The sequence below is a fragment of the Vidua chalybeata genome, chromosome 20 (genome assembly GCF_026979565.1).
Source record: "Vidua chalybeata isolate OUT-0048 chromosome 20, bVidCha1 merged haplotype, whole genome shotgun sequence".
Lineage (NCBI taxonomy): Eukaryota > Metazoa > Chordata > Aves > Passeriformes > Viduidae > Vidua > Vidua chalybeata.
Genome location: NC_071549.1, coordinates 3,259,953 through 3,272,251, shown reverse-complemented (window position 1 = coordinate 3,272,251; position 12,299 = coordinate 3,259,953). Strand labels below are relative to the sequence as shown.

Below are 12,299 nucleotides of genomic sequence, written 5' to 3'. Positions count from 1 at the left end.
TAGAGGCGGATGGATTAATTTTACTATTGATTGCCCTGTACACAACAGCTAACAACAATTATCAGCATTTCTCAAGAAGTTATCTAGTCATTCCATTAATCTCAAACAGCATCCATGCCTTGACCTTCAGCATCACCCTCTTCTCTAAGAAGAAAACTAAATTTACCAATTTTTCTCATTATTTCCTTTTCAATTCCTGAAAAGGTGTTACAGGGTTCACAGGTTCCATGCCAGTATTTCAGAAGAAATGTGAAAAATTGGCTGCATTGTTAGAGTCTGGTAACAAAGGGCCTGGGAAAAAAGGGCTCCTTCCAGAGATACTTGTGGAAATGCAAATTCTGGGTCCGGAGGTGTTACAAGCTCCCTCCCCCATCCCAAGAAAGCAACAAAGGAAGGGCTTCTGAAGCTTCCAGGCACCAGCACTGGGACTCCTGCTGAGGGGTGGGAGCTTGTGTTGTAGGGAGGATGCCAAGTGCTCCAAGCAGCAGAGGTGACACTCACGGCTCCAGTGGCTGGGGCACAGCAGAGGCAGAAGTGTTGATGAGGTCCTGGGGAAGGCTCTCCCGTGCTTCCTGCATCCGGCGCCGTGCCCGCTGGAAAGCCTCTACAACACAGAGGTGACAGCAGGCCAGAATGCATAAGACAGCCTCAGGGAAGGGAAGGGATGTGTCTTTTCAGGGAACATCATCTCTCCTGGTGCAGGATCCCACTTCCTACAAACAGGTTACACCACCAAAGCACCTGATGCTGCCCCACCTGCTGCTCTCTGATTTCTGTACACAGTGGAATCAGAGAGAGCCTGTGCCTTAGTGCTGCCAGCTCTGCCCAGTGCCAGGCAAGACTGGGCAGCCCAGTCCAGGCTGTGCCCTCACATGGTGGTTATCCCTGCTGCCTGCTCAGAGCTGATGCTTCCTGAAGTTTCCAGCTAGGAGCAGAACATTTAACCTCCGCCATGGACTTTGAGAGCTCTCAGGGAGGGGAATCACTCCCACAGTAATGGATTATCCTGAAATATCCTGCCCACTCTGTAAAAAGGGAGCTGAAGTTCACCAAGACAGAATGACACTGAAGGCCCTACCCAAAACATTGTAGACAGAGCTCTGCTGGCTGAAGCCTCCCAGTCGGTCCAGTACACTCTGCATGTGCTTTCTCAGGGCACTGTTCTCCAGAAAGGCTCTGCACAAAGCACACCAGCAGGTCAAGGCTGCCAAAATCACCACAGGAGATGAAGTTGATGGAGCTCATACTCCCTTTGCTGCACTCACCTGGACTGCTGCAGGCAACAGAGCCGGAACGTGACGCTCCCTGTGCTCTCTGTCCGGAAACCAAAGCGGCTCAAGCGCTTTCCCTGCAGAGATGGCACAGGTTAGAGTAACCCCACAGAGAAAACAAGCGTGTTCCACCAGACTACAAACTCCTGTGGGCATAGTCTTCCCTTCCCTGCAAGGTTGGAAAGAAGGGTACATAGTTCCAGGCTGTGTTGAGGGCAGGACCTAAACACTTGCAAGCTGACAGTGCAGTGCTGGGGCAGGGTTTCAACAACTGCTTCAGGGCTTGCTCCCACACAAACGTGCCACTAACATCACCTTGCTCATTACACCAGCAGCCACCTCTGCAACTTACTGAAGAACATGAAGTTTCTACCTGCCTCACACCCATTAGCTTCTTGCTTCGGGATTCTGTTCTCTTCTGGAAGCTGTTCCAGGCATAATACAGCCCAAATTCCTCACAGAAACCAAGGAGAAGTCTACAGCTGGTACCAAATGTTGACCTGACAAACACTGTAGAGGCAGAGGTAAGCCAAGGCTTTGGTCCATGCTTCCCTACCTCTCTGAGCTGCTCACCCTTCAGAAGGTAGAGCTCTGCCTCAGCGTTTGCTCATTCCTCTGCTCAGGATTACAAGACTCACAGAGCAGACATTTCTTTAGCGAGAAGAACAGGAGCAGCAGCTCATCCTTGTTCAAATCTGGTCCAGGCTGACCACGGACACCTGAACCCAAGAGCAAAATGCACCACGTCCTGGCAAGAGGCTACTCTGCAGCTGAGCTCACCTTGAAGGTCGATGGTATCCGGATGTAGGTTAAGTCCTCCAGCTCAGGAGATCCCCCAATGAAAAACCTCCTCATTTCAGCAACAGGTCCCAGACCCACAGGACGCCAGGTGGGGATGGTGAGCATGTGGACACCTGGCCCAGGACAAGAGGACAGCTTAGCTGCTGTGACCTGTGATTTATTCAGTCACAGAGGACAGCAAAGGCAGGTGGATACCTGCTGACTCAAGAGCTGTCTAGAAATGGAAACACTGCACAGTATCAGAAATGTTCTAAAAGCATGTTCCCATTGAGTCAGCCTGTTCTAGTCACACAGCCAATGCTGAAAGTACCCTCTGCCCAACAGCAGCATCTCCTCATAACACACAGGGGTCACTTCAAGATCCCATGTGGGACACAGTGGGTTATTGCCATTGTACAGATGGATGCACAGCATCACCCCAGAGCTTTATCACACCAGATGTTGTGATGGCTGTATCAAAGGATCAAGGGCAGCTGCTCCAGATGTGCCTCACATTCTTTGCTGCACCCCAGACAGCTGACTGCTCCCTTGAGTACACCAAGTCCCTGGGACTGGCTGAATCACTTCCCAAGAGGATCCACTCAACTCATTCTCCCAGACAATTAACACAATGTCCCAAGGATACTTTACCTGGACATGTCGGCAGCACCAAGGACCCGTATCCTTCCACACGATACCTCTGCCAGAAATCCAGGGATAGGACCTCAAAGTAGAGAACAGGCCACTGAGGGAGACTGTCTGCAAGATGGGGAGCAGGTCACAGCTTTGGGAAAGAGTCTATTAGTGAGAAAAAGAATGCTAAATGCCCAACTCCACTAGTAGGAAGACACAGAATCAGAGAATCATTTCGCTTCGAAAAGACCTCAAGAGCATCGAGTCCAATCTGTGACCAATCCCCACCTTGTCACTCAGACTAGAGCACTGAGTGCCACCTCCAGTCATTCCATGGACACTTCCAGAGATGGCGACTCCATCACCTCCATGAGCAGCCCCTTTTAGTGCCTAACACCCATTATGGGAAGAAATCCCTCCTAGTGTCCAGCCTGAACCTCCCATGAAACAACTTGAGGTTTCCTCTTGTCCTGCTCCTTGTTCTCCGGGAGTAGATCCCAACCCCCAGCTGGATCTACCCTCCTGTCAGGGAATGGTGGAGAGTGAGAAGGTCCTCCCCAAGCCTCCTTTTCTCCAGGCTGAGTCTGCCCAGCTCCCTCTGTTATTCCTTGTGCTCCAGACCCTTCCACCACAGTGCTTTCTGTATTTCTTCTACAACGACTAACAAAGATTTACAGCTGATTAGTTTCCTCTATAAAAGTTGAACCCTCAGATTTGAGGCTGAAAACAGAATTATTGAGGATAAAAATTAGGGAAAATTCTTTAAGAGCAAGTCCAGACTGGGCTGTCAATTATCTTTGAGCAGACAAGACAATCTTCCATGAATGATCTGAAGCCAAACAGCAGAACCTGTTTATCTCTGACCTTTCCCATTGCTACTGGGGGAATATTAACTTGGATTCTCCTAGATCTCTCCAAGCATTTCTTTCTCCCACAGTGAAACAAACTCATTGTGTTTCTTCTAGTCTGAAAATTCATTAGTGTTGGTTGAATACACAGATCCAAAGTGTACACTGGATTCAAGTGGCAAGGCATGCCACAGCGCTGTCCCTAGCAATTGTATCCACAGAGCAATAGGATTGGTGAAGAAGCAGCAGGAACAGGCAGTAGAGAAGCCCAGCTTAAAATAGAGCTGCAGTTTCAAAGTGACATGAACTATAGGGATTATACAGGTCACTGAGCACGTCTACAAATGTAAGACTCAGCACAGAGTTTTAGCTGAGTATAAAAAAGCTGCCTGGTTCTCCAGCTGCAGAATCCCAGGGCTCTGTGCAGGCACAGCAACATAGCCCTGCGCTCCAGGTTTAAAGAAACAAGCCAAGATCCAAGTAGTTTTCCAACTGGTAAAGGTGCCTACAGCCTAGAAACACGGCAAAATCAATGAATCCATAAGAAATGCTAATGGATTCCTGGGCAGGGCAAACACAGGATGTGCCCAGGGGCTGTGTGGTGTCAGGGTGAACTTTTGTTGAACCAGAAGCATTTCCCTCTGTCCTTTCACCTCCAACAGGACAGACAGCATGACAGCTACAGTGGGACCAAAGGATTTCAGAGTAACAAGGAAACACACCTTCATCTTCTTGGGTGTAAAACATCTCCACAGTGAAGGGGTAGCAGAAGTATGCCACATTATCCTAGAAAAAGAACAGGGCAGAGATCAGATTCCTGGAGAAGAGAATTTATCACCAGCATTGCAGAGGGCATAGAGAGCTGGGAGAAAGGAGCTAATGGTAGAAAGCAGGTGATGCTGCCCAAAAAGATCAATTGCATCCCACTAACAAACATGTAGTGGGATGGATGTAGCAGGATGGACCTGCATACACTCCCTAGTGCCATGTCGATAGAATAGAATGTTGAAAATAACGGAAAAGGGGAGTGACACACCTCAAATGAAAACTCAGTCAGTTGCATAACTACAGGGCAGCCTCAAATTTTACAGGAGCCAAGCCAAGCACAGTACCTCAAACAATGGTATTACTGAAATGTTGTATGATAATTATTTTTGTAATATGAGAATATATAAAATACATTAAAAAGCTGGTAAAATTCAAAGCCAATGTACAGTCTCTGCACATTCCAGTCCAAAGCAAACTGGAACAATGCTTGGTTAACTGAGAGCATTGGAGAACACAAAAATCAAAGCTCCAAAGCCAATCAGTCAACAAGAATGAATAAAAAAAGTGAGATTCTAGAAAATGCATGGGAGTAGCTTTATTTGGTTTTGTTTTATTTGAGATGGTGGCCCCTTGAAAAAATGACAAGTATAATTACAATAAGGAGAATCCCAAACATGCTCTGGTTTTGAAAAGAGCCTCCAACTCATGACATTTGCTGAATATATCTGTAGTTTGTTACCCATGTTCCACTCCAGAGACTGCCTGTTCAAATTGCTCTGCAGGTCTCAAAGTGTCCTTACCAAGCCCACTGCCTTGGTGGCACAGGTCTGAGTCACTCCTGAGAGCTGCTGGAACGGGGAGCTTGACCACTCTGCAGAGGACAGGAGAAGATGAAGGCTTGGGGTAAGGCCAAACTCACAAACCAGAGCAGCTCAAAGGAGAATGTCAGTCCCTGATGACTGGGGTAAAAAGCAATGTCACCCACCCTGACATTCACAGAATCATTAAGGTTGGAAAAGCCCTCCAAAATCATCAAATCCAACCTGTGACCGATCCCCACCCTGTCAACCAGTCCAGAGCACTGAGTGCCACATCCAGTCATTCTTTGGACACCTCCAGGGATGGGAACTCCACCACTGCCCTGGGCAGCTCCTTCCAATGCCTGACCACCCTTTCCATAGAGAAATTCTTCCTCGTGTCCAACCTGAAGCTCCCCTGGTGCAACTTGTCCTGTTACCTGTCTGTGAGCAGACCCTGACTCCCACCTGGCTGCACCCTCCAGTCAGGGAGTTGTAGAGAGTGAGAAAGTCCCTCCTGAGCCTCCTCTTCTCTGGGCTGAGCCCCTCCAGCTATCTCAGCTGTTCCTCATATGACTTTTCCCTGTCCTGTTCCAGGCACTGCTCTTTAGAACACCCTGAAAAGCACCAACTCATGTCAAGAGAAAAGTAGAGCCTTATCTAAATGCATTGAGTAGCACAAGTGGTATCTTGACAGATATATCCAGAGAGGGGAGGCAGAGCCATAGTTTTAGGAGAATTAAACATGCAGCAGGATGTGCATGTAAGTGCTGGGAGCCTTATTTATCCATCAAAATTTAATTTATTAATATCAGCACGAAGCATGATGGCAAGCACTGAAATCAGACAAGGTCACTGTGGTGGAGAGCACAGAAAGGCTGTTCTCTGCAAGATAAGGAATGAAGTTTGGATAGACTGGTCACCACCACCATCTCTATGTCCCAGTCTGAGCTGAGTTCTGCCATTTTAGCTCTGAAGGCCTCTGACTAGATCACAGCCTCAACATTAATTTTTGCTGACTCCCAGCAGAGCTGGTCTGATGGACCAGCCAAAGCCTGTTTCATCTCTTCAACTGCTGTGATGTGGCTGGGAATGTGAATACTCACGGTTAGGCAGCTCCAGGAAAAAATGCACATAAAGGTTGTCATACTCATAGCCTTGAGCTGAAACTGAGAAGAGAGAATGAACTTCAGCTGTTTGATTCCATACAAATTCTTCCAGCATGCACTGTAGATTTTTGGGAGACCCACCACCAATAACCTCAAGGAAAATCAGTTACTGCTGGAAGCTAGGAAAAGCCTTCAAAGTAACAGGAGATAACCCACAGAGAAGATTCCTCCTCCAGACTAGCCCTGTCTCTGTTTCACTAACCAGATGAGGGAGTTCACACATTTAATTGGTTTCTTTGGGAAATTAATAGATATTATAGCAATCTGCTCTCCTATTTTCAGACCTAGGCCTTCTTAGAACAGCTACAGCATTTGTAACCTCCAACCTATAAATGCCTCTCAAGGGATTAGTCTACAGGAAACAGGGAGGAGAAGGAGGAAGTAAAGGATTCTAGGGTCTCTTGAATCTAGGGATTCAAAAATCCTTGGATCACATCCTCAGCCATCCTGGCACACCCACATTGGCCCCCATTACTGTTTAGAATAAAGACTCACCTATTTCTCCATTCACGAGAAGTCTCAGAGTACCAGGAAGAGGCTGGAAAAAATAGCAGACAAACAAGATAAAGAGCTCAACAACCACTGGTGCAACCTCAACAATTCCTTCCCAACAATATCTCACACAGGTTTTCATGGGTTTTCGGACATGAATGATTTACTGTTCTGGCCAGGTAGGAGGCATGATTTGTCCTATCACTTCCAGAAGTGAACAGTTCCTCTGGAAAGAGGCTCTCAAGAGACCAAACCTCCCAAAGCCCAGCCTGCAGGAATTTACTGTTCTGTAAATAGGTCTCTTACAGATGTCAAGATCGATATAACACACAGTGAGAAGTCACTTGCAGAAATCACAGTCCTGCTTCTGTCATGCTCCTGCATTTGCCCAAGATGAGGGAGCAGGGGGAAGCACTGAGACACTCTATCAAAGTACTGAAAGGCACAACTTTCACTGTTTTGTATTGTATTTCACTGATTTGTATTCACTGTATTGTCAAACAATATTTGAGCAAAAAAAGATTGCAGTTTGGATAATTCAATGAGAATGGAAACTGCATGAGTCTGAGTCTGAGGGGCAGTTTATTTGCACAAAGTGGCACATAGAGCTGTTTGACACTGAAGAAGTTAACAGCAATCACTGTCCCTGAAGACATAAGCCCTCCTTCCTTCTCAAAGTACTACAATCACAGGCCTTGGGGCAGTGCACACAGCCTCACAGGGACTGTAACGTTCAGCAGGCTCTGAATGGGCAGGATGCATCTCTGCAGACCCCAAATCCACTGCCACTTGTCTCTTCTGACCCAATTTTCTGCTTGAAACCACAAAGTAAAAGCTGCCAACCCCCCTCCAGAGCAGAACAGTCTTTGGAAACTGTGCTGCAAGTGCAAACTGTGGGAGCCAGATCACCAGACCCCAAAGACAAGAGAACTCCAGTCCCTGCCAGTGCCTCTGGAACTCACCATTTCAAAGTCTGAGCCCACGAGCCCACTGAGGTAATCCCTGTGCCGCCCGTACAGCTGGGAACACACACAACAACAACAACAACAAAAAGAGTGGCATTTTGATTATATCTGCTGTTATGTACTGCAAAACTTAAACTGTATATAATTTAAACTCAAATCATTACCAGACTTAGCATATGTGGGGTTGTTACAACAAATATGGAGAATGTAAGTATCTACTAGAACACAGATGCATAACTGCTAACACTGCACAGAACTTCAGCTTAGGTTCTCCAAGGCCAGTTTTAAGGGAAAAGAAGGTCTGAAAAATTGGATCTTAAATGTTATCTGAAAAACACAGGTTCAGACTATTCCAAGGAAATGGCCAGGCAGAGATCAGTGTAGTGAAATCATTATTTCCTTGGTGACCACAAAACCAGTAAGGAAATGCACAAGTAAAAATCTAAACCAAAAAGTACTTTCATAAACTGTCAAGAGACAAAAAGGCAATTCAGAAAAATCAAGATGTGAAATGGGATCCCAATATCCTGGGACCTTACAGGTAACAAGATATCATTTAATAAATATACAGGCAACAAGAGGAAGATTAAGGAAAGGGTTTGCCTACTGCTCAAAAAGGAAGGAAAAACACTGGCAGGTGACACTAGGAAGGCATGGAGTTGAGTGGTTTCTTGCATCAGTTCTCACTCTCTAAAGCACTGCAGCCAGAGGCAGGACAACTACAGAAAAGGTCTCTTTAAGGAATAAGGGATGAAGCAGAGAGTAGTATTTGCCATAGTTCTCAGATCCCTGACCATGATGAAGCTCAGGGCAGTGACATTTTGTCTCTTCAGGTGTGCAGAGCACCAGCAGTTCCATCTCCATGATGATCTGAGCTGCCTCTGTTACTCAGAACTAGTGAATATGCTCTGTGGCCAGTACTTACTTCTCTGAACACACGCTGCTCACGCTCCTCCTCCTCTGGCTGCACCTGGGCAGATGCATTCTCAATAGTGTATTCCCACACCTCTCGCTTCTCCCCATCCAGCTCGATCCTGCAGAGCCCCAAAACACATGGGAAAAACTCCCCCATTATGCAGAGAATAATGGCATCAATGGGGCCCTCCTGACCCAGCAGTGTCCCCTCTACCAGCCTGTGCAGTGAGACAAGGGCACTCATAGCCCTCTCCTCACTCCCAAGTACCTGCCAGCATCATTCCCTCAAAATGGAAGACTTGCTTGCATCTGCCACATGCATAATGTAATTTTACAAATTATAGAACAAGGAGGAATGGCTTCAAACTGACAGAGGGCAGGCTTAGATGGATATTAGGAAGAAATTCTTCCCTCTGAGGGTGGTGAGGCCGTGGCACAGGTTGCCCAGAGCAGCTGTGGCTGCCCCATCGCTGCAAGTGCCCAAGCCCAGGTTGGATGGGGTTTGGAGCAATGTGGAATACTGGAAGGTGTCCCTGCCCATGGCAGGGGGTGGAATGAGATGGGCTTCTAGGTCCCTTCCAAGCCAAAGCATTCCATGATTCCATGATAGCCTGCAACCCTAGAGACTTGCCCCAAAGCCCCACATAGCACACACACAGTGACACTGAGCGTTAAGCACACAATAACATTTTTCTAGAAATCTCTGAAATGAATGAAATATTTCTCAATTTAAGTGATGATCCCCTGCCCAAAGGGTGACCAGGAAACAGCCATTTCAGCCCCTAGCCCCCAGTCCCAGGAGAGGTCCCAGCCCTGTCCCACTCACCGGTAGGCTCCTTTGGTGCCAGTGAAGTCAGGCTTCACTGTGATCACCCCATTGCCATCCACCTTGATTGTGCAAAGCACATTTTCGTACTCCCTGTGACCAAGCCTGAAGGAGGACACCAGGAAAACACAGTCTAAACAGAGAACATGGACACTCTCCTGCTCTGGAACAGCAGAGCTGGTAAAGGAACTTGGGGGTACAGAAGGGAGCACATAGACACTTTCCTACATTGGTTTAGAAGCCTTTTGGATGTACACATTCAGCTACCTCTCAACTGAAGAAAGAGGCAGAAAGAAATTGCAGCCCACATTACTGAGCTCTTGGGATTCTCCCCCCTTAACTAATGAAAGAAACAGGAGTTTTGAGTAAGAAGGAAAGATGGATTTTCTTTTGGAAAATTACAATCACTTCAGGATTTTACTTACTTCCCATAAGGTCCCAAGTCCCCCATAATGTACATGGTCTGGACAGGTGTGTTAATTACATGATTGTTCTTTATAAATTCTTCTGAAGGTTCCCAGGTGATGATTTTTGACTTCAGAGAACTTGCTTCTCTGTCAACAAGAGAACAGCACCAGTCTCAACTCACCTCAGCAGCACCAAACCCACCATGATGAGGAGTCACAGTGCTGGATTACACGTGTGACACAGCACAAGCCATCAGCTCCCACAGACCAGGCTGACCCACAGCTGGGGCACCAGCACCACGAAAGCTGCATGAACAAGCTCCAAGCCCAAGTTTGAACTCACACAGACCTACGGTCCTGTCTTCTCCTCCTCACATTGGCCATCCTCTCAACCAGATACGATGGCACTTCATGATCCAAGTCAGTTACCTTCTGGCAGAGCTGGAAGAACAGACAGGAACTAGCTTAACTGGACATCTTTCCCAAACACAGCTCTCCTCTTAGAGGAGGGAACAGATATGCACACAACCATGCGCAAGGACAACCTGCTAAATAACTGCAGAATTCCTTCACTGTTCTGGTGGCAAAACACAGCTCACTCCAGCCAGCAAGCTTCATATAGAGCAGTGCTCCTACAGAGCCAAGTCCCTCTGGCTGTCCTGACCATTGCTCTGAACCAAGGACATCCCACCCCAGGTCTGGGGCACCAGTGGAAACTGCTTTGCAGCAGTGTGTTCTCCTGCACTCAGGGTATCTGCCCGGCTGAGAACCAAGAAATGCTCTCTCTGCAGTAGAACTGGAAGTTTTGACAGACACTGAGTAACTAAGAGCTGGTACCTCCTCTAGGTTGGTGAATCGGTCGTGGTCAGTGTAGGTGAAGATGCGACAGTTCTTCCGACCTCCAGCCTTCTCCAGCTTCCGGATCTCCTCATGGTACTGCCAGTCCAGGGGAGTCTGGCAGGCTGACTCATTCAGGTACAGATCCACCTCAAACTGACAGCACCACAGGTAAAGCACAACAGCTGCCTTTCACCAGCCTTGGCAAAGTCACAAATATTTTTCAGCTTTTTTCCAAAGCCACCCCAGACACAAGACCCTTTGAGAATCCCAGCAAATAACTCAAGCTCCAGAGCAGCTCCAACACTGCTCAGGCATGTGGAAGCCAGCAGCACCACCGATGCCCACCTGGAAAGCCTTGGGCACAGTAGCTCGCCCTGAAATAAGGAACCCTACAGTGAGGTGCAGAAAAGGGGGTGTCAGGAAGCTCCTCCAAGCCTGTCCAGTTCTGGACAGGACAGGAGACACATGGAGCTCCTGGAGCAGGTTCAGCAGAGGGTGAGAAAGTTCATCAAGGAACACCTTCCTTATGATGAAAAGCTGAGGGAACTGGGGCCGTTCAGCCTCGAGAAGAGACACTGAGAGGGTCCCTCATCCCTGTCTGTCAGTGTCTGCAAGGAGGGGTCAGAGCATGAACGAGGCTCTGCTCCTTGGGGACCAGCAGTGGCACAAGTGGAACGGGCAGGAACTGATACCCAGAAAGTTCCAACTTCTTCCCTGTGCGCTTACCAAGCCCTGACCAGGCTGTCCAGAGTGGGTGTAGAGTCTCCCTCACTAGAATTATTTCAAAGCCAGCTGGACACAAGCCTGAGCAGCGTGCTGTGAGGCCCCTGCCCGAGCACGGGAGTCGGACTGGATGATCCCCGTGATCCCTCTGATCTGACCCATTTCGAAGTCCCTCTCGCCCCCCTCTCCGTGCACCCACCTGGCTGAAGAGTTTCTCCTGCCACCCCACCTCGACCTCCTCCTCCTCGTCCTCCGGAGGTCTCTGGGCGCCTGCGCGAGAGGCCGCGGTAACCCGCAGCGGCGCCGCTCCCGCATCGGCGGCCCGATCGGCCCGGCCCGGGCTCTCGGGGCCGGCGAGCGGCGGCACCCGCGGCAGGAGAGGCCCGGCCGGCGCGACCCGCTGGATACGGACCCTGCGGGGAAGGAGCGGAGCGTCAGGGCTGTGCGGGCCGGCGGAGCCGGGCTGGGGCCGGGCAGGCGCTCACCGTAGGCGCAGGTTGCGGACGGGGTCCCGGGAGCGGTACACGGCGCTACCCCCACACCGCGCCGCGCCCGCCATGGCCGTGCTCCGGGGAAACCGGCGTGCACGGGTGGGCAGCGCCCCCGCGCGGCCGGAGCCTCCCGCACAGCCGGACCCGCTCCGCGCATGGAGCCCGCAAAGCTCCGCGTGAGAGGCGCCCCACAGCCTCCATGTGAGGGAGGGTCCCACACACCCCTCCGTGTGAGGGTTCCCGGTCCCTGGGGGCATTCCCCCAGGCTCTGTGTGAGGGAGGGTCCCACACACCCCTCCGTGTGAGGGTTCCCGGTCCCTGGCGGGATTCCCCACAGCCTCCATGTGAGGGAGGGTCCCACAGACCCCTCCGTG

General features: G+C 49.4%; 1 protein-coding gene across 2 annotated transcripts; it reads right to left on the bottom strand.

Annotated features, from left to right (window-relative positions):
* On the bottom strand, window positions 1-12,001 carry MKS1 (MKS transition zone complex subunit 1). Of its 2 annotated transcripts, none has more exons than XM_053961446.1 (17): window positions 11,920-12,001; window positions 11,634-11,847; window positions 10,709-10,864; window positions 10,215-10,312; window positions 9,890-10,018; window positions 9,465-9,569; window positions 8,649-8,757; window positions 7,721-7,777; window positions 6,762-6,804; window positions 6,204-6,266; window positions 5,101-5,171; window positions 4,255-4,318; window positions 2,703-2,810; window positions 2,052-2,185; window positions 1,266-1,348; window positions 1,079-1,176; window positions 1-604 (listed from the first exon to the last, which is right to left on the bottom strand). In XM_053961446.1, exons 1-17 carry the CDS (start codon window positions 11,991-11,993, stop codon window positions 498-500), a joined length of 1,713 nt encoding a protein of 570 aa, XP_053817421.1. In that variant the 5' UTR covers window positions 11,994-12,001; the 3' UTR covers window positions 1-497. The 2 variants fall into 2 exon arrangements, with proteins under 2 accessions (XP_053817421.1, XP_053817422.1); XM_053961447.1 differs by having other exon boundaries at window positions 10,221-10,312.
* Window positions 12,002-12,299: the final 298 nt, after the last annotated feature.

What these genes read in the sequence shown, in the direction of transcription:
- MKS1 (XM_053961446.1), bottom strand. Translation starts at nt 11,993, where the DNA reads ATGGCGGGCGCGGCGCGGTGTGGGGGTAGCGCCGTGTACCGCTCCCGG. An exon ending in GGCACCAAAGGAGCCTACCG is followed by an intron (nt 8,758 to 9,464) that starts GTGAGTGGGACA and finishes GGGGCTCTGCAG; the next exon opens with GATCGAGCTGGATGGGGAGA. An exon ending in TGGGCTCAGACTTTGAAATG is followed by an intron (nt 6,805 to 7,720) that starts GTGAGTTCCAGA and finishes TATTTTTTCCAG; the next exon opens with CCTCTTCCTGGTACTCTGAG.